Raw genomic sequence first — 21732 nt, forward strand, 5'->3', positions numbered from 1 at the left:
AGTCACTTTACGACCTCTACTGAGGGAAGCTGCCAAATAAACAGATTTACCGGAAGTTACGGTAACATCGAAATAAAAGCATCCACATTCCATCTGACGGAAAAGCTGATTTTATTTGATTCTAAGTCCACGATTAAAACACGAGCACCCTTAAAATATATATTGAATCAGTAAAACTAGTTACATTTTATCATTTTGGTGCAGGGATCCAACATGATGGCGAAAAACACTAGTACTCGTTTTATAGTGAAGGTCTAGAGCGGAAGTGTTGCCGTGTAGCACATGTAACTTGTTAGTCGCCAGCCTCCCGCCACTCAGACTGACTTCTCCGAGGAAGCGACGCGAAGACAAAAAAAAAGTGTCTCTTGTCCTTCGGGGAAAAAAGTCTGAAAAACTTAATGACGGCCGTCACGTGACAGTTGGCGGTGAAGTGGAGCGTCACGACGGCTTCTGACGTCATGTGATAGACGAGGAGGACAGGTGAAAGGTGAGTTTAAACGACCGCGCACGTTCACGTCGATGTAAAGTGTTCACGCGAACGAAGCAATTAGTGCTGTGAGCACAGGAAGTTCCTCCAAAATATATTTTGAAGTTGTGTTCACGTGTCACGATGTGACGTCACTAGTTGACGTCCACGTGCATGACAAGCGTGTCTGTCAAAAATGAGGCTGGGCTCAAAGTGAAATAAGACCTCCCACTGACAGGAAGTTGTGGTTGTAGTTTCACTTTCAGCAGCATCCACCTGTCCGACTTCCTGTTTCTTCTTCTAGTTAGTCTGTGCTTCTTTCGAGGGTTTGGAGGTGCACGATGGGATCTTTTCGGCGCTCCAGGCCTCGGTTCATGAGCTCCCCGGTTCTGTCGGACCTCGCCCGCTTCCACGCCAGCTCGGCCGCTCCGCACGTGGCCAACAGCAGCGTCTGGAACAGGTGACCACTTTGTTTGCGCTTTTATTTTGGAAAGCCAAAACACGTTGACCAGTGTGTCCTTCACTGCTGGGATGCAATGAAAAGCCCATCATGGTGTCGATTCAGGATTTCCTTGTGAGAAGGTTGGCCTCGCGCTTGTTTCCTGTTACCCTGCCGCAGTGAGCAGGATGTTGACAGGAAGTGGCCATGACAGCTGGGTCACTTCCTGTCACACGTGCGAGTTTAGCTAGATTTTTTTTTTTTTATAACGGCGGTGTGTGATGACCTCTGACCTCTGGTCCTTTCCAGTGTCCAATCAGCCGTGATGAAGGTGTTCCAGGGCGGAGCTCTGCAGGCTAACGAGCTCTACACGCTTAACGAGAGCATCAGGTGATAATGTGCTGGCATGCCAAGGTGCTAACAAACATTGAACGGAAAGTAATCTATTATATGTTACCGAAATACTCCCCTGATGGTCGTCATGTTCCCAGGTGGCTTCTGAAAACAGAGATGGGCTCCTTCATTACAGATTACTTCCAGGTACTTTTACTTGCTGGTTCTTGCAGGAAGAAACACAAAGTGGAATTGGTGTGTGTTTTTCTTAATTGTCATTTCAGAACCAGCTGCTGACTGGAGGCCTGGCTGACGTTCTGGATCCGATCTTCATCTCTGGTGAGGAGTGTGATGTCAACACGCTTGTTGCCGTGGTAACGTGCTGTTTCCGACCCGCAGGAGGGAAGGAGCAGCTGGAGGTGCTGGCCGAGGCGTGGGACCGCTTTTTTACGGAAACGCTGCCCACCTTGCAGGCCATTTTTTACCCTGTACAGGTGAGGTCCACTTCCTGTTACGACTTCTCTGCTTAGAAATTGTCCTTTAGAGCAATATGCACGCATTTGTACTGCTTCATGTCACAAACACAACTTCAGACCGGTTTGTATCATTTGCACTATCATGACATGTTTGTTGCCCATTTCAAACACCGCCAAATGTTTTTAAAGAAATCTATAAAAGTTATATTTGACCTCTGTTGTTAGACTATCAGTTTTTATTGATTGGGGCAGCATAGCTCGGTTGGTAGAGCGGCCGTGCCAGCAACTTGAGGGTTGCAGGTTCGATTCCCGCTTCAGCCATCCTAGTCACTGCCGTTGTGTCCTTGGGCAAGACACTTTACCCACCTGCTCCCAGTGCCACCCACACTGGTTTAAATGTAACTCAGATATTGGGTTTCACTATGTAAAGCGCTTTGAGTCACTAGAGAAAAGCGCTATATAAATATAATTCACATTCACAAATAACCGTGTGTGTGTGTGTGTGTGTGTGTGTGTGTGTGTGCGTGCGTGCGTGCGTGCGTGCGTGCGTGCGTGCGTGCGTGCGTGCGTGCGTGCGTGCGTGTGCAGGGTCAGGAGCTGTCCATCAGACAGATGGCACTGTTGGCTTTCAGAGACTTGGTGCTGTTGAGGCTCCACCTAGAGGACACTTTGGCTAATGTCACCTGCGTCCCCCCGGGCGTCACGCACATGCTGCTGGTTCTGCAGGTATTCTAGAACCTTCTATTTCAGTTTGTCAAGTTCAGTGGTGTCCGAAGTGCGACCTTTAGCTAAACTATTTAACGTCCCGTGGCACAACCGTTAAAGGCCTACTGAAATGAGATTTTCTTATTTAAACGGGGCGAGCAGGTCTATTCTATGTGTCATACTTGATCATTTCGCAATATTGCCATATTTTTGCTGAAAGGATTTAGTAGAGAACATTGACGATAAAGTTCGCAACTTTTGGTTGCTAATAGAAAAGCCTTGCCTGTACTGGAAGTCGCAGACTATGATGTCACCCGTGTGAGGGCTCCTCACATCCTCACATTGTTTTTAATGGGAGCCTCCAACAAAAAGAGCTATTCGGACCGAGTAAACGATAATTTCCCCATTAATTTGAGCGAGGATGAAAGATTCGTGTTTGAGGAAATTGATAGCGAAGGGCTAGAAAAATAAATAAATAAATAAAATAATCAAGTTAAAAAAAAAAGGGGATTGCATTGGGACGGATTCAGATGTTTTTAGACACATTTACTAGGATAATTTAGGGAAATCCCTTATCTTTCTATTGTGTTGCTAGTGTTTTAGTGAGTTAAATAGTACCTGATAGTCGCAGGGGTTTGTCCACGAGTGTCTTGAGGCCAGTGTCTGAGGGAAGTCAACGGCAGCTGAAAGGACGGCACAAGCTCAGCTGATCTCCGGTAAGTGGTAACTTTTTACCACAATTTTCTCACCGAAAACTGCTGGTTGATATTCGGTCGGGATACATGTTGGCTTGACCGCTCTGATCCATAGGAAAGCTTCACCTGCGGGTATTTTAAACAAGGAATCACCGTGTGTTTGTGTGGCTAAAGGCTAATGCTTCCCAACTTTGACTTCTCCATTATTAATTGAACAAATTGCAAAAAGATTCAGCAACACAGATGTCCAAAATACTGTGTAATTATGCGGTTAAAGCAGACAACTTTTAGCTGTGTGTGTGCGCAGCGCTAATATTTCCTTACTGTCCGTGACGTCACCCGTCCACGTCATCATTCCGCGACGTTTTCAACCAAAAACTCCCAAGAAATTTAAAATTGCAATTTAGTAAACTAAAAAGGCTGTATTGGCATGTGTTGCTATGTTAATATTTCTTAATTGATACATAAACTATCAGACTGCGTGATCGGTAGTAGTGGGTTTCAGTAGGCCTTTAACGTTCAAATATTAGCATGTTGGTTTTGTTATGTCCTCAGTTTCACCTATATGCTTATTTAGGTGTCTTAATTTAATAATAATCAGGCAACACGTTTTAACTTAATGCCTCGGATCACTCCCGTTTATTAACAACCTCGAGAGTTCAACTCTCCCCCGCTCTCGTGACGTCACACACTGAACACAGGCTACGGTGGCTCGAACATGACAAAACAGTACATGACAGGTTTTTTGCTAATTTTGCAGCAATCCACCTCAGCATCAAATACTTTGGTTCTTGACGAATGATACCTGTTTGCATGCTAATGTTAGCATGCTAGCTCTTTTTAAAGCAATTTTTGTAGGTATACACACTTTTGTCACATTTTGGTACTTGATGTTTGTTAATGTTCGCATGGTAGCATTTTAAACAACATTTTCCAGATACACACCTCAGAGAAATATACTTTGGTATTTGACCCATTTTAAAATTAGTATTTTAGCATGGTAACGTTCAGTACACAACAGAGAGTAATATATTTTGATATTTGAAGCATATTAACAATAATATGCTAACTTTTTAAAAGCTAATTTTGTATGTTTACACCTCGGTCACATTTGCATGCTAATTTTTTAGCAAGCTAGCATTTTAAACACATTGCTTCTTACACACCTCAGTAATATATTTAGATTTTTTGTGCACGTTACAGCCGGCATTTGAGCATGCTCACGTTAGTATAATAACTTTTTCGGGTTATTGCTGTAGATACACTGTATGCCTTAGTGATATTTTTGTACTTTATGCACGCCAAAGTTAGCATGCTGCAGCATTTTAAACCCATTGTTAGGTACACACCTCAGTAATATATTTTTGAATTTGACGCATGTTGCAGTTTGCATTTTAGCATGTTGACATAGCAGGATAGCTTTTGTAGCGAATTTAGCAGGTATACACTCCAGTGTCATATAATTTAGTATTTTAAGAATGCTAACTATAGGCATAGTAATATTAGAATTGTAACTTTTTTTAGATAATTTTGATCATATTTATCATTACTTGACTTGTACTGGTTTAAAAGAAATGGCCCCCGCAACCTTTGTCAGTGTGCGTAGTCCTCAGTGGAAAACGTTTGAGGAGACCTGGTCAAGATTATCTCTCTTTAGAACATTCTGTGTGTGTTCTGCAGGGCATCCATGAGTCCGGCGGTACCAATGAGCGGTATCAGCAGCTGGAGCGCCTGGTGGCCATGGTGGTTTCGCCGTATCTCAGGGACGTCCTCACCAGAGAGCGCCAGTCGTCAGGTGAGTGTGCTAGAACATTCTAGACTCAGGAACATATTGTAGGGAGCAGCTAGCCTTGTTAGCGTTCATTAGCACATGTACAAAACCCAAAACAAGTGAAGTTGGCACGTTTTTTTAATTTGTAAATAAAAACATAATACAATGATATGCAAATAATTTTCTACTTATATTCAATTGAATAGACTGCAAAGACAATATATTTAAGGTTTCGAACTGAGAAACATATATTTTTTTGCGAATAATCACTAACTTAGAATTTAATGGCAAAAAAGTTGGCACAGGGGCATTTTTACCACTGTGTTACATGGCCTTTCCTTTTAACAACACTCAGTAAACGTTTGGGAACTGAGGAGACCATTTTTTTTTAGCTTTTCAGGTGGAATTCTTTCCCATTCTTGCTTGATGTACAGCTTAAATTGTTGAACAGTCCATGGTCTCTATTGTGGTATTTTATGCTTTATATTGCACCACACATTTTCAATGGGAGACAGGTCTGGACTACACAGGCAGGCCAGTCTTTACCATGAAGCCACACTGTTGTAACACGTGGCTTGGCATTGTTTTGCTGAAATAAGCAGGGGCGTCCATGATAACGTTACTTGGATGGCAACATATGTTGCTCCAAAACCTGTATGTACCTTTCAGCATTAATAGAGCATTCGCAGATGTGTAAGTTACCCATGCCTTGGGCATTAATACAATTCCATACTATCCTAGATGTTGGCTTTTGAACTTTGCGCCGAGAACAGACTGGATGGTTCTTTTCCTCCTTGGTCCGGAGGACACCATGTCCACAGTTTCCGAAAACAATTTGAAATGTGGACTCGAAAGACCACAGAACACTTTTCCACTTTACATCAGTCCATTTTAGATGAGCTCGGGTCCAGCAAAGCCGGCTGCGTTTCGGGGTGTTGTTGATAAACAGCTTTCGCTTTGCATAGTAGTTTCAACTTGCACTTACAGATGTGGCGACGAAATGTAGTTACTGACTGGTTTTCTGAAGTGTTCCTGAACCAATGTGGTGATATCCTTTACACACTGATGTCACTTTATGATGCAGTACCGCCCGAGCGATTGTAGGTCACAGGCATTCAGTGTTGATTTTCAGCCTTGTTGCTTACGTGCAGTGATTTCTCCAGATTCTCTGAACCTTTTGATGATATTAGATGGTGTAATCCATAAATTCCTTGCAATAGCTCACTGAGAAATGTTGTTCTTGAACTGTTGGACAATTTGCACGCGCATTTGTTCACAAAGTACTGACCCTTGCCCCATCCTTGTATGTGAATGACTGAGCATTTCATAGAAGCTGCTTTTATACCCAATCATGGCACTCACCTGTTCCCAATAAGCCCGTTCACCTGTGGGATGTCTCAAATAAGTGTTTGATGAACATTCCTCAACTTTGTCAATCTTTTTTGCCACATGCGTCAGCTTTTTTGGAACATGTTGCAGGCATCAAATTCCAAATGAGTTAATATTTGCAAAAAATAAGAACGTTTTCCAATTCGAACATTAAATATCTTGTCTTTGCTGTCTATTCAATGAAATATAAGTTGAAAAGGATTTGCAAATCATTGTATTCTGTTTTTATTCACAATTTACACAACGTGCCAACTTCACTGGTTTTGGGTTTTGTAATTACTGTAGTTTGTTTTTTGACGCGGTTGCCTGTTAGCAATGTGGCTAACTGCCGCAGGCTGCTGGAATGTTTCAGGAATTCCAAGAAGCAGACACCATAAATAAACACACCAGCTTTGGTCAAGAGGATCACAACTTGGTGATTAAAGTCTTAAACTGGAAGGAGGCGGCTCGCTAAGCGTGCTTCCTTTTTCAAAGTTTGCCCGTCCCTCAAAGATAGTTCAGATGTTTTGTGTCTATTTTCACAGAGTGCCGGCATCTGCGCTGGTTGCTAGGAGACGGTTCGCAGCCCGACGTGACCCAGCCTCCGATGTGCGAGTGCTCCTCTCTGGCGCCCTTGGTGGAACACGAAGGGGAGGCCTACCTGGAGAAGTCCGGCGGCATGCGGCGCCACACCGTGGCTAATGCCCACTCCGACGTGCGGTTGCTCTCGAGCAGGATGCGGCGAGAGATGGAAGCGGACTGCCCGGACGCCGTCGTCACCGTGGCCTTTTTGGCCGAGCCCGTCCATCCCAGACGCTTCTCCAGCCAACCCGACGTGAACGAATCACAGAGTAGCGGCGTTAGCAGCTAGCAGAGATCGGACAGGAAACAGGATGTAAAAGGACGGTTTTTAAAATGAAACTGCACACTTCCCACTTGCTTAGCAAACGGGCACAGGAAGTTTCCTACCGCCATCGTCTTTTAGAAATTTGGGGATAATAAAGATATTTCATAACACAAACAACACAACTTTTATTTTTTCACTTGTGTTTTATTGTGAAAAAAACAGCAAAACACAATTGATGGATTTGACAGCTCAGGAGGGGGCGTGGTAGTGTTTGATTGAAAGGAAGGGGGCGTATCATTTAACATGTCCTGTAATTGACCATTACCTAGTCCAGGCTGTCTAGCTGGGGTAGGCTCCAGCTTACCCGGGATGTTTGTGGTCAACTAATCAGTTAACACATGACCTTTGACCCCAAAAGTGGGCTTAGTTGCCTGGCGCTTAACCACAATATAATAAGATTACAGCCACCTCCGCACTGGGCTGGTTCAATTCCTTAAATGTCATCTGGCGCCTCCCTGTGGTGAGTGCCACTACTTCTCGCCGTGAGCCGGCTATCACATGGCGTGGTTGCCGTGGTGATCTATGTTTTAAAGTGAAACAAGCTTGCGTGTTTGCTAACATTAAATGTTGTTCAGGTCCATCTACCCTCACGAGGGTGAGGTTGCTATGGTAACCACTCTGAGAAAGCCCTCGACCTGTCAAGACCTCTGATTGGTCGTCCAGCAGGGCACCTCGCCACACCTGCGGGAGGTGACAGATCAACACCTGTTTCTGAAGAATGCCCGTCACCATGACGACAGCACCGACCTGTGCGTGAGGAAGCTGAGCCGCTGCTCCAGACGACACACCCGGAAGGCGAGGTAAGACGACGACAACACTAACACGGCCACCCTGTGCACACACACACACACACACATAGTGGGCGGAGCTCGACTGGGATTTTTTTTGGACATGCTAAAATAAAAAATGCGATTGGATCTTCAGCTCTCACTGGATCGGTTCGCAGCCGAGTGTGAAGCGAACGGAATGAGAATCAGCACCTCCAAGTCCGAGTCCATGGTTCCCGCCCTGAAAAGGGTGGAGTGCCATCTCCGGTTTGGGGAGGAGACCCTGCCCCAAGTGGAGGAGTTCAACTACCTAGGAGTTTTGTTCACGAGTGAGGGAAGAGTGGATCGTGAGATTGACAGGCGGATCGGTGCGGCGTCTTCAGTAATGCGGACGTTGTACCGATCCGTTGTGGTGAAGAAGGAGCTGAGCCGGAAGGCGAAGCTCTCAATTTACCGATCGATCTACGTTCCCATCCTCACCTATGGTCATGAGCTTTGGGTCAAGACTAATAGGATAAGATCAGGGGTACAAGCGGGCGAAATGAGTTTCCTCTGCCTTTCCCTTAGAGATAGGGTGAGAAGCTCTGCCATCCGGGAGGAGCTCAACGTAAAGCCGCTGCTCCTCCACATCGAGAGGAGCCGGATGAGGTGGTTCGGGCATCTGGTCAGGATGCCACCCGAACGCCTCCCTAGGGAGGCGTTTAGGGCACGTCCAACCAGTAAAAGGCCACGGGGAAGACCCAGGACACGTTGGGAAGACTATGTCTCCCGGCTGGCCCGGGAACGCCTCGGGATCCCCCGGGAAAAGCTAGACGAAGTGGCTGGGGAGAGGGATGTCTGGGCTTCCCTGCTTAGGCTGCTGCCCCCGCGACCCGACCTCGGATAAGTGGAAGAAGATGGATGGCTGAATGGATGGAGTTGGCGACTTGTCCAGGGTGTAAACCGCCTTGCGCCCAATTGTAGCTGAGATAGGCACCAGCGCCCCCTGCGACTCCAAAGGGAATAAGCGGTAGAAAATGGATGGACGGATGGATGCTAAAATCAAAAGAAGTACTCACAGCAGGATGAACACTTTGAGCAGCTGCTTCTCCTCGTCACACATCTGTGGAAGAACTTCCAGATGCTCTTCTTCTACACACACAAACACACACACACAAACACACACACACACACAAAACGCTAGCTATAGGTCGCTTCGATATCAGTGTTGACTGACAAGTGGGCGGGCCTACCAGTCAGAGTGTGCGCTATGAAGGGCTTGTCGGGGGCGTGGCTAGGGGAGGAGGAGTCTCCAAGCAGATCAGGAAGTGAGGAGGAGACGTTGGGAAGTGACGGCGTCCTCGACCACGGTGCAACTTCGGGAAACTCATCCTGACACACACACTTAATTTGATCACCCAGCATGTCACAAGATGGCCGTCACTCAGCGTTTTCAGAAAGTGATGCCCCCAACCCTCCACCAACATGGAGGAAAACAAACTTTGACCTCTGAGTGGTATCTCGCGTAACATCAACTGATCATGTGACCTTAGACATCACAGAGACATTGTGAACGTTACCGTGGACAAGGAGCTGGGTTCCTCCAGGAACTCTTTCACACTCAGACTCTTCCCGTTCACCTGGAAGCACACAGCGTGAGAACATTAAGGAGAACCTGGGGATGGAACATAGACATGACAAATGAGAACATGAGTATGACATGAGAACACAAAGATGGAACGTCATTTGGGACATATGATAACATGAAGCTGCAACATGGGTGTGACACATGGGGATATGAAGATAGAACGTGAAGATGTAACATGAGTGTGACAAAAGAGAACAAGAGAAGATGAGGATGATAACAATGGAAAATGAGTATAACACATAAAAACTTAAAGATGCCATGCAAAAATGAGGATGGAACCTTAGTATGACACACGAGAAAATGAGAAAGATGACACGAGAACAAAAGCATGACAACATGAGAATGTAAAATGAGCATTGCAAATGAGGATACGAGAATGGTAAATAAGTATGACACATGAGAACATGAAACATAATATGAAGATGTGACATGAGAACATAAAGATGCAGCATTAGTATGACACATGAGGGAACACATGAAGATGGAACAAGAATATTACATATGACAACATGAGGATGGCACATGAGAGGAGGATAGAACATAACATGAAGCTGTAACATGAGTGTGACAAATGAGAACATGAGGATGGCACATGAGAAGATGATGATAACGTAAAAAAAAAGCATGATAACGTGAGGATGTAAAATGAGTATGGCAGATGAGAATACGAGAATGGTAAATGAGTATGACACGAGAACACGAACACAAAACATGATAACATGCAGATGCAACACGAGTGTGACATATGAGAACATAAAGATGCAGCATTAGTATGACACATTAGAACCTGAGGAGGGAACAAATGAAAATGGAACATGAATATTACATATGAGAACATGAAGATGGCACATGATAACACAAAGCTGTAAAATGAGTGTGACAAATGAGAACATGAGGACGGCACATGAGAAGATGAGGGTGATAACATGATGTAAATTGAGTATGACAGATGAGAAAACGAGGATGGTAAAAGAGTATGATACATGAGAACACAAACATAAAACATGATAACATGAATATTACATATTAGAAAATGAGGATGGCACATGAGAAGATGAGAATAGTAACGTAGGAACATAATGGAACATGAGTAAGACAAATATAAACTTGAAATGACACATGCAAACCTGAGGATGGAATTTTAGTATGACACATGAGAAAAGAGGAAGATAACATACGCATGATAACCTGAGAATATGGGGACGGTAAATGAGTATAACAACATGACAGTGAAACATGAAGCAGTAACATGAGTATCAGAGAGGAAACCACAGTGATGGAACATATCACATGAAGATAAACATGAGTAATACATTAGAGAATATGAAGCTGGAAAATTAGTATGACACATAAGAACCTAAAGATGCAACATAAATATGACACATGATAATATGAGTATTATATAAGAGAACATAAAGATGGAACATTAGTATGACGTGAGAACATGAGGATGGAACATAACATGAAGATGGAACATTAGTATGACAAATGGTGACATGAGTAATACACATGAAAGCATGAGAAGGATAACAAAAACTATGGAACATGAGTATGACACATAAGAACCTGAGGGTGACACATGCATACAGGAGAATGAAACTTGAGTATTACATATGAGAACATGAGGATTCAACATGTGTGACAAGTGAGAACCTGAGGGTATAGATAAAGCATGAGTATGACATGAGAACATGAATATGCCACATGAGGATAATAACATGAGAAGATAAAGATGGAATATGAGTATGACACATTAGAGCACCAATATGGAATATGATAACATAAGGATGATAACATGAGAAGATAAAGATAGAATATGAGAGTGACACATTAGAGCACCAATACGGAACATGATAACATGAAGATGATAACATGAGAATATTAAGATGGAATATGAGTACAAAACATTAGATCAGTGGTTCTCAAATGGGGGTACGCGTACCCCTGGGGGTACTTGAAGGTATACCAAGGGGTACGTGAGATGTTTTAAAAATATTCTAAAAATAGCAACAATTCAAAAATGTTTTATAAATATATTTATTGAATAATACTTCAACAAAATATGAATGGAAGTTCATAAACTGTGAAAAGAAATGCAACAATGCAATATTCAGTCTTGAAAGCTAGATTTTTTGTGGACATGTTCCATAAATATTGATGTTAAAGATTTTTTTTTTTTATGAAGAAATTTATAGAATTAAGTTCATGAATCCAGATGGATCTCTATTACAATACCCAAAGAGGGCACTTTAAGTTGATAATTACTTATATGTGTAGAAATCATTATTTATAATTGAATCACTTGTTTATTTTTCAAAAACTTTTTAGTTATTTTTATATCTTTTTTTCCAAATAGTTCAAGAAAGACCACTAAAAATTGGCAATATTTTGCACTGTTATACACTTTAATAAATTCAGAAACTGATGACATAGTGCTGTATTTTATTTCTTTTTTTCAACCAAAAATGCTTTGCTCTGATTAAGGGGTGCTTGAATTAAAAAAATGTTCACGGGGGTACATCACTGAAAAAAGGTTGAGAACCACTGCATTAGAGCACCAATATGGAACATGAAAACATGAGGATGATAACATTAGAAGATAAAGATGGAATATGAGTATGACATATTAGAGCACCAATATGGAACAGGATAACATGAGGATGATAACATGAGAAGATTAAGATGGAATATGAGTACGACACATTAGAGCACCAATATGGAACAACATGAGGATGATAACATGAGAAGATAAAGATGGAATTTGAGTATGACACATTAGAGCACCAAAATAGAACATGATAACTTGAGGATGTAACATGAGTACGACAAATGAGAAGATGAAGATGGAAAATGAGAACAAAAATATTGAACATGTTACATGAAGATGAACATGAGTATTACATTAGAGCAGTGGCGGGCAGTGCGCTTCCCACCTAGGCCTTCGGTGAAGTCCGACTTCAATGATTACTTCTCAAAATACCATTATTGATGTCACCACATGACCATTGCTGGAGGACTACTATACAGGAACACATTTACGCACTACTTTGTATTGAATCACCTCAACAGTGTACAAAACAGGTTATTTTCTGGCGCATTTAAAAAACAATTAAACTGCATCAGCAATAAAAACATCTCATGTGGTACTGTCAAAATAAAAAAATGGTGAAAAAATAAAATTTACAATTCGTGGCAGCCGTTCGACCCCATATAAGCCAATGGTACCCCTCGTAGTCGGCTGATTCGAGTGGAAATGGCGAGCATTTCCCCATTTCATCGCCGGGACAGCTGGGCCAGCTTGCAGGGTTGGCCGACCTCGTCTCAAAAGATGTAGTTTCTCTTTAAGTATCCTTTTTGAAAATGGCCTGGCAAATATATATCTGCCACCTAATCAATGTTTTGTTGTCCTTCTCTGTTATCCCTTTATGGCTACGGCGCAACACTTTCTGCTTCCTGCTAAATTGAAACCTGTTAATGGATACTCATTTTGGAATGACAAGTGAGTATCCAATCACAGTCTCGTTAATATAAGGCTACTTAGGCTACTGTCAACAACTTGTGATCTGATTGGCTATCGCAAATGTCTATCAACTGTATGTGTTCTAAAATTCATCCCCTAACAGTCCCGGTGAGTATCCAATCACAGGACGCGTAAACTTCACGTTCAACCTTAGGCCAGCTAGAAGGCCTTACTGACAACAACTCATGATCTGATTGGCTATCGCAACTGTCTATCAACTGTATGTGGCCGTTCGCTTACAGTGCACGGGCGCCCGCATCTTTGATTCTGAGGACTTCGGGCAGATTTTGTACATCATGGCAACATGAGCTAGCTGAATTCTGATTGGATACAAACTTAAAACTAAAAACAGCACTGGAAGGAGCATAATATGACATGAAAAGAATATGAATACCTTTAGATATTTAGGGAAAGTAAATTCAAAAATAATTTTGTCTTTAATTATGATCATGATTTCTGGTTATGTTAGGCCAGCAGAGAAGGCCTTGCTGGCTATGACGGCACACCACTGCATTAGAGAACATAAAGATGGAACATTGTTGTATGACACAGGAGAACATGAAGATGGAACATGAGTATGACAAATTAGAACATGAGGATTATGATGAAACATGCATATGATACATTAGAACACCAAGAAGAAACATGAGGATGGAAGATAAGTACACAAAGATGGAATATATTCCATGCAGATGAACATCGGTATTACATAACAGAACATGACCATGAGTATGACACATGAGAATGTGAGGATGTAACATAAGTATGACACATGAGGATGGAACATAACATGAAGATGGAATACAAGTATTACATATGAGAACATGGACATGGGACAAAATAATAGTGTATTGTGAATGTGAGCATGAAACATCAGAATGCAATCTAAAAATGTGAGGCCAAGTCATGAGAATGAAAGATGAGAATGTGAGGCTTGAACATGAAAACTAGATGGAATGAGGGTGATGAAAATGAGACGTGGGGGCATGAGGAATGTAACACGCATGTGTCATGTGGCCCTAATGAGAAGTGGTTGAGGTGCACTAGCCTGCAGGTGAGTGCAGATCCTCCTGAGGACGTCGTACACGTTGTCCCTGGAAAGTAACGACACAAACACGTACTGGACGCACAACGACAACGAGGACAACAACACACGTGAGACATTGCACAATAGTTCAAACACAACATCATGTTTCCACCGGAACATCCGACGTGGAACAAAACTTGGAAGCTCAAACCGCCAAACGAGACATCAGCTGTTGACATCAACTGTCTGGAAAACGAGAACCACTTGAAAGTCAACTTTGGAGTTCCGCTATGATAATAAGTCACCTTCTGTCCCATATCCATGGTGATAGCCAGGCCGTTTGGCACCAGGCCGGCCGTCTTGTGTTTTTTCACCAGTCGCACCGAAACCACAGGAATGCACACCTGTACACAGGGGTCAGAGGTCAACGGGTCGTAGGGTGGCAATGTTGGCATGGTCTGACAACCCACCTTGATGATGACAACATTAAGGAAAACATGAAGAAGGAACATAGACATGAAAACATGAGAAAATAAAGCTGGACAATAAGTACGACACATGAGAACATGAGAATGGACCATGAGTATGACATATGTTTACATAAATATGGAACATGATAACATGAAGATGGAACATGGGTCCTACATATGTCAACATAATGATTGAACATTAGTATTACATATGAAAACATGAAGATGCAACATGAGTGTGACACATGAGAACTTGAGGATGGAACATGAGTATGACACATGAGAATATAACAGTGAAACATGGGAACACAAGGATGCAACATGACTACGACATATGTTAACAAAAATGTGGGACATGAGAACATGAAAATGAGACATGGACATTATGATGAGAACATAAAAATGCAACATTAGTCTGACAAATGAGAACATAAGGATGCAATATCAGTATGACACATTACAACTTGAGGATGGAACATGAGTATAACACATGAGACCATGACAGTGTAAAATGGGGATGATACATGAGAACATGACAGCGTAAAATGGGGATGACACGTGAGAACATGAGGATGCAACATGAGTACCACACATGAGGATATGAGCCCATGAAAATGTAACATGGGGATGACGCATGAGAAGGATGCAACATTAGTATGACATATAACAACACAATTGTGGGACATGAGAACATGAAGATGGGACATGGACATTATGATGAGAACATAAAGATGCAACATTAGTCTGACAAATGAGGAAATAAGGATGCAACATGAGTATGACACATGAGAACTTGAGAATGGAACATGAGTATGACCCATGAAAACATGAGAATATGACAGTGAAACATGGGAACACAAGGATGCAACATGAGTAAGACATATGATAACCCAAATGTGGAACGTGATAACATGAAGATGGGACGTGGACATTATGATGAGAACATAAAGATGCAACATTAATCTGACAAATGAGAACATAAGGATGTAATATCAGTATGACACATTGTAACTTGAGGATGGAACATGAGTATAACACATGAGACCATGACAGTGTAAAATGGGGATGACACATGAGAACATGACAGTGTAAAATGGGGATGACACGTGAGAACATGAGGATGCAACATGAGTACCACACATGAGGATATGAGCCCATGAAAATGTAACATGGGGATGACGCATGAGAAGGATGCAACATTAGTACGACATATGATAACACAAATGTGGGACATGAGAACATGAAGATGGGACATGGACATTATGATGAGAACATAAAGATGCAACATTAGTCTGACAAATGAGGAAATAAGGATGCAACATGAGTATGACACATGAGAACTTGAGGATGGAACATGAGTATGACCCATGAAAACATGGGAATATGACAGTGAAACATGGGAACACAAGGATGCAACATGAGTAAGACATATGATAACACAAATGTGGAATATGATAACATGAAGATGGGAAATGGACATTATGAGAAGAACATAAAGATGCAACATTAGTCTGACAAATGAGAAAATAAGGATGCAACTTGAGTATGACACATGAGAACTTGAGGATGGAACATGAGTATGACCCATGAAAACATGAGAATATGACAGTGAAACATGGGAACACAAGGATGCAACATGAGTAAGACATGTGATAACCCAAATGTGGAACATGATAACATGAAGATGGGACGTGGACATTATGATGAGAACATAAAGATGCAACATTAATCTGACAAATGGGAACATAAGGATGCAATATCAGTATGACTCATCAGAACTTGGGGATGGAACATGAGTATAACATATGAGAACATGACAGTGTAAAATGGGGATGACACATGAGAACATGATTATGACACATGAGAACATGAGGATTCAACATGAGTACCACACATGAGGATATGAGCCCATGACAATGTAACATGGGGATGACGCTTGAGAAGGATGCAACATGAGTATGACATATGATAACACAAATATGGGACATGAGAACATACAGATGAAACAATAGTATGACGCATGAGAACCTGAGGATGCAACATCAGTATGACACATAAGAACTTGAGGATGGAACATGAGTATGACTCATGAGACGCTTGTGGATGGACCACAAGAATGACATATGAAAACATGAGTATGACAGGTGAGAAAATTAAGATGGCACATGAGAATCCGAAGATAGAACTTTAGGGAGTTCCATCAGTCATGTTCATGTTCTCATGTGTCATTCCCATGTTACACTGTCATGTAATGTTCCATCCTCATGTTTTCATATGTAATACCCATGTTCCATCTCCATGTTAACATGAACATGAGTATCCAACATTGATACATTATAACACAAATATGGAACATGATAACATGATGGAACATGGTATTTCATGTGAGAACATAAAGATGGAACATTAGCATGACACATGAGAACATGAGGATGCAACATGAGTATGACACTTGAGAACTTGTGCACGGAATGTGAGTATGACACATAAGAACATGACAGCATAACATGGGGATGAGGCAAGAGAACATGAGTATGACACATGAGAACTTGAGGATGGAACATGAGTGTGACACATGAAAACATGAGAACATGACAGTGTAACATGGGGATGACACATGAAAACATAAGGATGCAACAAGAGTATGACATATGATAACATGATGGAACATGATAAGCGGAAGATGGAACTTGGGTATTACATATGCGAACACAAGGATGGAACATTACTATGCCACATGAGAACATGAGGATGCAACATGAGTATGACAACATGACAGTGTTACAAGGGAATGGCACATGAGAACATGAAGATGCAAAATGAGTATGACACTTGAGGATGGACCATAACTATTACATATGAAAACAGGAGTATGACAGATGAGAAAATTAAGATGGCACATGACAACATGAAGATGGAACATGAATAGGACATTTGAGGACGGACCATGAATATGACACATGAGAACATGAGTATGCAACATAAGTAGGGCACTTGAGGATGGATCATTAGTATGACACATTAGAACATGAGTATGCAACATCAATCGGAACCTTCAGGATGGAACTTGAGTATGACTTATGATAACATGAATATGATAGAGGAGAAAATGAGAAAGGCACATGAGAACATGAGTCTGACATATAAGAACATGAGTATGACAGATGAGAATGACATATACTGTAAGAACACAAGGATGGAACACAAGTATGATTGATTGAGGTATGAATTGTGAGAACATGAGTATCACAGATGAGAAAATGAGGGTGACACAAGAGAACATGAATAATATTCATGAGAACATTAAAATGAAAACATGAGAATGTAAAGATGGAACATGAGTACGACCCATAGGAACTTGAAGATAAAACATGACTACATAAAAACACCAGGATGAAACATGAGAACATGATGATAAAACATGAGAATGTGTGGATGCAACATGAAGTTGACACATGCGAACACAAGTATAGAACATGATAAGATGAAGATGGAATATAAGTATGAAATATGAGGACATACAAACGTAAGCTTAGTATGACTCATGAGTATGAGGATAGAACATTAGCATGACACATAAGAACTTGAGGATGAAACAAGAGTATGACACATGAGAACATGAGGCTGCAACATGAGTAGGACACTTGAGGATGGAACATGAGTATGACACGAGAACACGATTATGCTACAAGAGTAGGACACTTGAGGAGGAAACATGAGTATGACATATGTGAACATGTGAAAACGAGTATGACAGATGAGAAAATGGAGATGGCACATGAGAACATTGGAATGCAACATAAGTATGACACTTGAGGGTGGAACATGAGTATGACATATGAGAACATGAGTATGTCAAATGGGAAAATGAGGGTGACACATGAGAACATGAAGATGACACTTAGAGATGGAGCATTAGTATGACAGATGAGAAAATGAGGATGACTGATGAGAAAATTAAGATGACACTTGAGGATGGGCCATGAGTACTACAGATGAGAAAATGAGGATGGCACGTGACAACAACAGGACGCAACATAAGTATGACACTTGAGGGTGGAACATGAGTATGACATATGAGAACATGAGTATGACAAATGAGAAAATGAGGTTGACACATGAGGACATGAGAATAACACTTAAAGATGGAGCATGAGTATGACAGATGAGAAAATGAGGATTACACATGAGAACACGTGAACATGAGGGTGACAAGACGAGGATGAGAACATGAGGATGGAACATGAGTATGACCCATGAGAACATGAGGATGGAACATGAGTATGACCCATGAGAACTTGAAGATGGAACATGAGTATGACATCTGAGAACATCGCACATGAGAAAAAGAAAGGTAACATGCGAAAGTGTGCGTGGAACATGAGTGATACACATGAAAACATGAGTAATACACATGAGAACATGAGGGTGGCCATGTTGGCCATGGTCTGAACACCCACCTTGATGTCCTTTCCAAAGAGGTGTGCGTAGAAACACAACCAGTTTCTGGAAATATAAAGGCGGCCTTGAAGCAGGATGTCACGCAGCAGCGCACACGAGTACACTGCATGCAGACACACACACACACACACACACACACACACACACACACACACTGGCGTCACAATGTGTGTTACCACAACCAGAACTTTGATCAGAAAAAAAGTACCTTTCATTAAGAGCTCATCTTTAGGGACCAACTGAAAGAGTTTGTGGTATTGACTGTTGTACTTGTTCACTGTCTGAGGACACACACACACACGCACGCACGCACGCACGCACGCACGCACGCACGCACGCACGCACACACACACACACACACACACACACACACACACACACACACACACACACACACACACACACACACACACACACACACACACACACACAAAATAACTTCTTTAAAGGCCTACTGAAATTAGATTTTCTTATCTAAACGGGGATAGCTGGTCCATTCTATGTGTCATGCTTGATCATTTCGCGATATTGCCATATTTTTGCTGAAAGGATTTAGTAGAAAACATCGACGATAAAGTTCGCAACTTTTGATCTCTAATAAAAAAGCCTTGCCTTTACCGGAGGTAGAACGGTGAACGCCAGTGTCTCTGTGAGAAGCCGAGGAGCCAAGATCACAGCTGCCTTTTTGAGCTGCAGGATGAGGTCGCATATTCCACTCAAGTCTCTGGTAAGAGCCGACATAATATCACAATTTTCCCATCCAAAAACTTGCTGATTGACGTAGAGAAACATGTTCTCTTGACTGCTCTGTGTTAAAGCTTCACGACAAACAAAGTAACACCGACTGTGTTTCGGTGCTAAAGGCAGCTGCAATCCACCGCTTTTCACCAACAGCATTCTTCTTTGACGTCTCCATTATTAATTGAACAAATTGCAAAAAATTACAAAACACAGATGTCCGAAAAAACTGTGTAATTATGCGATGAAAAGAGACGACTTTTAGCCGTGTGTGGTGCTGGGAGAACATGTCCGCTCCAACCAATAACGTCACAATCACGCGTCATCATTCCGCGACGTTTTCAGCAGGATACCTCGCGGGAAATTAAAAATTGCAATTTAGTAAACTAAACCGGCCGTATTGGCATGTGTTGCAATGTTAAGATTTCATCATTGATATATAAACTATCAGACTGCGTGGTCGGTAGTAGTGTGTTTCAGTAGACCTTTAATATCACATTCTGATTGATTGTCTCACATTGTGTCAATGTTTACTTACTGATCCTCTGTAACACTTTTTCACGTCTTCATACGACAAGTCATCAGTCACATGCATCCTGCAACACACATGCACGTACGCAAACATACACACACACACGCACATGCACTTAAAAAAACAATCTACATGCAAAATAATGTTTGTGTGTGTGTGCGTGTTGTTATTGCTGGTGCACCAATGAGTGTGTGAAAGAGACCATTGTCCACAAGATGCACACACACGGTGCGTCCACAAAGCTGTAATTATGCAAGCGGTCCAAGTGGGACAGAGGCAATCGTGCTCGGTTCAATGTCTGTAACAACAGTGGGACAATCTGGGTGCTCAGTTCAGTGTCTGCAAATGGAATTAGTGCGTGTTGGACGTGAGGAGAATGTCCCAAACACACACTTCTTTGTCACGCTAATGAGGGGGCGGGTTGTCTTTGAAGACTCATCAAGGAATGCAAAATGCAGCCTGGGGGCTTTTCAAAATAAAAGCATTTCTGATGCAGCCACTTGCCTGAAAAGTAACAGGCTGTCCTCCTCCCTGGGTGGGTCCACCTCATGGGGGGTCAGGACTTCATCACTCTGCTCCAAGATGTCCGCCATCACCGCTGCGACCACCTGCCAGATCAGAACACTGTTCAGTTTAGATGGTGGGCTGTGATTGGTCAGCCAGCGGAGTGAGGACATCTGTTTCCATGGCAACGCTTTTGGAGACGGCAAAGGGCAGAGTTCCCAGCCAGAACTATTGACATGCACCGCCATGACTGTCAACCATGCAAAACTTGTATTTGCTTTTAAATCAAAATGTTCAAACACATTTAGTTTTTTAGGTTAAACGACTTTGAAACACAAACTTCCTCAAAAAAGTTAGTTTAAATCGCTTCAATGGCGTATTTACTAGACCGACGGGTTTAGGCACGTGACACATGTGGGCGAGGATTAACAGTGACGTCTTTGGATTGATTGATTGATTGAAACTTTTATTAGTAGATTGCACAGTACAGTACATATTCCGTACAATTGACCACTAAATGGTAACACCCGAATTAAGTTTTTCAACTTGATTAAGTCGGGGTCCACGTTAATCAATTTATGGCATCACGCTTACCTGACCCTTCTTCGGTTTTCACTCAGGTCCGCCTTAGATTCTCCGAGCAGTGCGCCTCCTCTTCGAGTCGTTTCTCATCATCCTCACACAGGAAGTGCAAAGAAGCATCTTTCAAAATATAACTACTAAGGAAGCCAGCAGAAAAGGATCGACCCTTCGAAATAAAAGTAAATGTTTACTTCTAAATGTGCTCGCTGTCACGGGACCAAACAGCTTGGATATAATCAAACAGACACCCCACATTGTGAAATATATAAAAACGATTACCATCAAAGTAATAGTGAAAATAATACGTTATGTGTAAAATGCTTTAATTTTCTTTTGTATTCCTC

The 21732-nt window shown here is 42.0% G+C and overlaps 2 protein-coding genes across 5 annotated transcripts; one reads left to right on the plus strand and one right to left on the minus strand.

Moving 5' to 3' along the window:
• The first annotated feature begins 277 nt into the window (after positions 1-277).
• prr5l (proline rich 5 like) lies at positions 278-7291 on the plus strand. 2 transcript variants are annotated; one of them, XM_061894731.1, is made up of 9 exons: positions 278-487; positions 771-926; positions 1215-1295; positions 1397-1445; positions 1523-1577; positions 1638-1732; positions 2303-2440; positions 4795-4909; positions 6799-7291. In XM_061894731.1, exons 2-9 carry the CDS (start codon positions 808-810, stop codon positions 7122-7124), a joined length of 978 nt encoding a protein of 325 aa, XP_061750715.1. In that variant the 5' UTR covers positions 278-487; positions 771-807; the 3' UTR covers positions 7125-7291. The 2 variants fall into 2 exon arrangements, with proteins under 2 accessions (XP_061750715.1, XP_061750717.1); XM_061894733.1 differs by having other exon boundaries at positions 792-926.
• On the minus strand, positions 6518-21515 carry LOC133549380 (GRAM domain-containing protein 2A). 3 transcript variants are annotated; one of them, XM_061894734.1, is made up of 12 exons: positions 21401-21515; positions 20807-20910; positions 20309-20366; positions 19241-19313; positions 19032-19135; positions 14407-14505; positions 14123-14194; positions 9487-9546; positions 9160-9298; positions 8986-9058; positions 7908-7991; positions 7266-7841 (listed from the first exon to the last, which is right to left on the minus strand). In XM_061894734.1, exons 2-12 carry the CDS (start codon positions 20893-20895, stop codon positions 7799-7801), a joined length of 894 nt encoding a protein of 297 aa, XP_061750718.1. In that variant the 5' UTR covers positions 20896-20910; positions 21401-21515; the 3' UTR covers positions 7266-7798. The 3 variants fall into 3 exon arrangements, with proteins under 3 accessions (XP_061750720.1, XP_061750719.1, XP_061750718.1); XM_061894735.1 differs by lacking the exon at positions 14123-14194 and having other exon boundaries at positions 7265-7841; XM_061894736.1 differs by lacking the exons at positions 20309-20366; positions 21401-21515 and having other exon boundaries at positions 6518-7841; positions 20807-20870.
• Positions 21516-21732: the final 217 nt, after the last annotated feature.

This window comes from Nerophis ophidion, linkage group LG03 (genome assembly GCF_033978795.1).
Source record: "Nerophis ophidion isolate RoL-2023_Sa linkage group LG03, RoL_Noph_v1.0, whole genome shotgun sequence".
Classification (NCBI taxonomy): Eukaryota; Metazoa; Chordata; class Actinopteri; order Syngnathiformes; family Syngnathidae; genus Nerophis; species Nerophis ophidion.

What these genes read in the sequence shown, in the direction of transcription:
- prr5l (XM_061894731.1), top strand. Translation starts at nt 808, where the DNA reads ATGGGATCTTTTCGGCGCTCCAGGCCTCGGTTCATGAGCTCCCCGGTT. An exon ending in ACGCTTAACGAGAGCATCAG is followed by an intron (nt 1,296 to 1,396) that starts GTGATAATGTGC and finishes TCATGTTCCCAG; the next exon opens with GTGGCTTCTGAAAACAGAGA. An exon ending in CAGAGAGCGCCAGTCGTCAG is followed by an intron (nt 4,910 to 6,798) that starts GTGAGTGTGCTA and finishes CTATTTTCACAG; the next exon opens with AGTGCCGGCATCTGCGCTGG.
- LOC133549380 (XM_061894734.1), bottom strand. Translation starts at nt 20,895, where the DNA reads ATGGCGGACATCTTGGAGCAGAGTGATGAAGTCCTGACCCCCCATGAG. An exon ending in AGATGAGCTCTTAATGAAAG is followed by an intron (nt 19,136 to 19,240) that starts GTACTTTTTTTC and finishes GTCTGCATGCAG; the next exon opens with TGTACTCGTGTGCGCTGCTG. An exon ending in AACCCAGCTCCTTGTCCACG is followed by an intron (nt 9,299 to 9,486) that starts GTAACGTTCACA and finishes TGTGTGTGTCAG; the next exon opens with GATGAGTTTCCCGAAGTTGC.